This window comes from Acinonyx jubatus, chromosome D1, assembly GCF_027475565.1.
Source record: "Acinonyx jubatus isolate Ajub_Pintada_27869175 chromosome D1, VMU_Ajub_asm_v1.0, whole genome shotgun sequence".
Classification (NCBI taxonomy): Eukaryota; Metazoa; Chordata; class Mammalia; order Carnivora; family Felidae; genus Acinonyx; species Acinonyx jubatus.
Genome location: NC_069390.1, coordinates 11,536,809 through 11,540,235, shown reverse-complemented (window position 1 = coordinate 11,540,235; position 3,427 = coordinate 11,536,809). Strand labels below are relative to the sequence as shown.

At 39.0% G+C, this 3,427-nt stretch overlaps 1 protein-coding gene across 1 annotated transcript; it reads right to left on the bottom strand.

Annotated features, from left to right (window-relative positions):
* Positions 1-1,479: 1,479 nt before the first annotated feature.
* On the bottom strand, positions 1,480-3,026 carry LOC106977908 (olfactory receptor 5AN1-like). The gene has a single exon (XM_015075482.2). The coding sequence runs from the start codon at positions 2,754-2,756 to the stop codon at positions 1,818-1,820; it is 939 nt and encodes a 312-aa protein (XP_014930968.1). The 5' UTR covers positions 2,757-3,026; the 3' UTR covers positions 1,480-1,817.
* Between the last annotated feature and the right edge of the window lie 401 nt (positions 3,027-3,427).

Genomic DNA, 3,427 nt, shown 5'->3' with positions numbered 1-3,427 from the left:
AGAGTCCAATGGTGGTTACCAAGACCTGGAGAGCAAGGAAATAGGAGAGATGTTTTTTGAAAGGGTACAACCTTGCAACTAAAAGATAAATAAATATGGAAATCTAATGCACAGCATAATGATTATGAGGTGCGTCTCCTACTGAAGGAAGCCCTCATGGTTCCTTAGGAAGCCTTCTCATACATCATTACACACTTTTAAAGAACAATGCTTCAAAGAACATACCTAAGCTTGCACAGTGGGGAAGGGGAGCGCACATCTTTTATTCACACTGCACTACTTCCTTGGTATGGGGTAAGACCTCACATTCTCTCCCAGAGATTCAATGATTCCCCTTCTCTCAATCCCATTCATTTGCAAACTCATGAAAAATTTGGCAAAGGCTTCAAATGCCTCTTCATTTATAATCTTTAATTAAAGAGAACAATTATGTGACTCATCAGAATTAAGACCCCCCCCCAAACAGCAATGAGAACCCAATGACTCTCCAAGGTTAATATGTCATTGTAATGACATATGTTTTATATCAGTTGGTTCAAGTCTGAGCAATCTGGCAAATCAGCAGCCAGTATTGTTACACATCTTGTTCCCTTTTCAAACAGATCACAAGAACCAAAAGCTTTATGTTCTACTTTACACAAAGAAAACTGGCCAAAGTTAAAAACCCTGCCTCTCCCACTATTATTTCTTCTCTGGCTCTTGAGGCTTCCTAGAAAATATCAGCATTAGAGTAACTCTAACCATCTACTCCATGCATTATATCACCCCATACAACACCATAAATCTCTAGGACATAAAATGTTTAACATAGAAAATAAAAAGAATATATATCAGCTTTCCATATTTGTTCTTAGTCTGCAATATTTATAATTCAGTAACTCTATTCCTACAATGAATTTTCACACAAGTCTCCTCACACCAAACATAAACAGATGCTTGAAATATCAGAAATGATTTGAGAGTGCGAAACACTGGCTATGTCAGACAAGGGTAAATTTTCCACATTTAATGGGAGAAAGAGGCTTGAGCCCCACAATATAAAAAAATGATATTGGCTATGACATGGATTTTGAACATCATCTCCCATCAGAAATCCCCACTGACACTAGAAGCAAGAAACTAAACCATCAGACTCCTAAGAAATGGTAAGGAAGGGACCACATCCTTCATTCCAATCCTCTTTAGGATTCAAATCACCTTTTCCTTCAGAAGATTATAGCTGGTAGAGACTGGGATGTGACCAAATTTATGGGATGATTAGTTCTGAAAGAGGCCTTAGACAAACAGTAGCTATATCAGACTCTTCCCGGGAGACACAACCAGGCTAATCGTATAGCTTTATTTCTGTTCAAAGGCACATCCTCTCTCTCCGTTTATTCCCACTATGGCAGAAACACACAACAAACATCAATCACCATCATGTCTGGATTACGCCACACCAAAATATTTGGGACACAAGTTCTCCACATTCTTGGGGGCCTCTGTCAGATATCAGTCCTCTACAATCAGAGGTCTGACACTGAGCAGGGCTCAATCTCCAAAGCAAAAGGAACTAACGAGTTTCTAAACCTTAACGTTTTACAAATACTTGCAGATTATTTATAAATGATGATGACATTCCCCATGTACAGTGAAAGTATGAACCTCTTCAGGACTTAAAGACATTGTGTTTGTGTGGAGTCAAGTCACCATCAGTCCATTTGGCATATTAATCTGTGTCAAACTAAGCTTTCTTTATACAAAGGCGATATTATAGTCCATTTGTTTGCATATTCTTAGGAGTAAAGCTTTCTGATAGGACAAATCTGGACAGAACCTCAGCAGTACCATCTCTTCTTCTGTAAACTCCTCAAGGCATCTTTGATTTCCTTGTTCCTCAGACTGTAAATCAAGGGATTCAACATGGGGATAACCACAGTGTAGAATACTGATGCAAATCTGTCAAAACTGGAGGAACCGCCAGAGCTGGAACTCAAATAGACAAAGACACTCGAGATATAAAAGAGGGAAACTGCTGTTAGATGAGAAGCACAGGTGTTGAAAGCCTTGGACCTGCCTTTAGCTGAAGTGATCTTCATGACGGAGATGACAATATAGCCATAGGATATCATGATGATGAAGGCATTTGTTATCCCAAAGATCACTGTTAATATAGCAGTCAAGAGTTGCACAAAGAAAGTGTCAGTGCAGGACAGGACTAACAACTGGGGCATGTCACAGAAGAAGTGGTTGATGACATTAGGCCCACAGAAGTGAAGCTGAAGTATGGCACACAATTGGGATACAGAACCAGAGAGTCCAGCCAGATAGGACCCCAGCACCATCCGAATACAGAGGGTGGGTGACATGACTGATGAATAGAGAAGAGGATTACAAATGGCGGCATATCGGTCATAAGCCATGGCTGTCATGAGACAAGACTCACTCAGTCCCATGATTGAAAAAACAAAGTATTGAATGGCGCAACCCACAAAGGTGATAGTTTGCTGCTCTTGGAAAAAGCTGGAGAGCATCTTGGGGGCTGTGGAGGTCACATAGCAGATATCCATGAAGGACAGATTACTGAGGAAGAAGTACATGGGTGTGTGGAGGTGAGAGTCCATCCTTATTAAGATGATGAGGCACAAGTTCCAAGTCAGAGTCATAATGTAGATGAGCAGGAATACAACAAAGAGCACTACTAGGATTCTGGGGAAATCAGAGAATCCCAAAAGGATGAAATAAGTGACCTCTGTAATATTTCCTCCCCCAGTCATTGGCTTGGTGCTTCTAGAATCAGAAAAGAGAGAAGAGAATGCACTGCTGAAATCTCATTCAAATTAAAGAGATATTTTCAAATTTGACTGAAAACTTAACGGAAATTCTGTGATTACTACAGAGATCAGTCATTGAAAGTTTTTTTTAAGCCTTTGAAAATTCATTATATAAGTGCAGCTTTATAAGAGCTTAAGGGTCATCACTGCAGATTAAAACTGAAATAGCCCTTCAGTCCCAGATAGCCATCTAGATAAATTTTTTAAATTTCTTCTTTTACCCTTAAGAAAAGTTATTTTTGATGTTTATAACAATTTTACAAACTTTTATGTAAATTTTTTGATATATCATCTTCTAACTGGCCCAGAAAACTATATCGTAACTTGACTTTGATAATATTTTCTCAAGGCATAGCTTAAATGCCCAATAAAGTTATGGAAGAAGTCTCTTGGGAAGTCTTCATACTAAGTACACCAAAGGGAAGCTAGCATAGCTCATTACTGACCCCAACAATTTTTTCAATCTTAGGGTATTTTACTACTTGAAAACAGCATGGTACTGTGGTTAAAGGTTCAGACTTTGGAGTTTTGTCTGATACCTTCTCATTTTATGAACTCGCCCCCATAGCTTACACACTAAGACTGATTTGCTCCCAATAAAATGAGAACATCAA

Coding starts and splice junctions, on each gene's coding strand:
- LOC106977908 (XM_015075482.2), bottom strand. CDS start 2,756: ATGACTGGGGGAGGAAATATTACAGAGGTCACTTATTTCATCCTTTTG.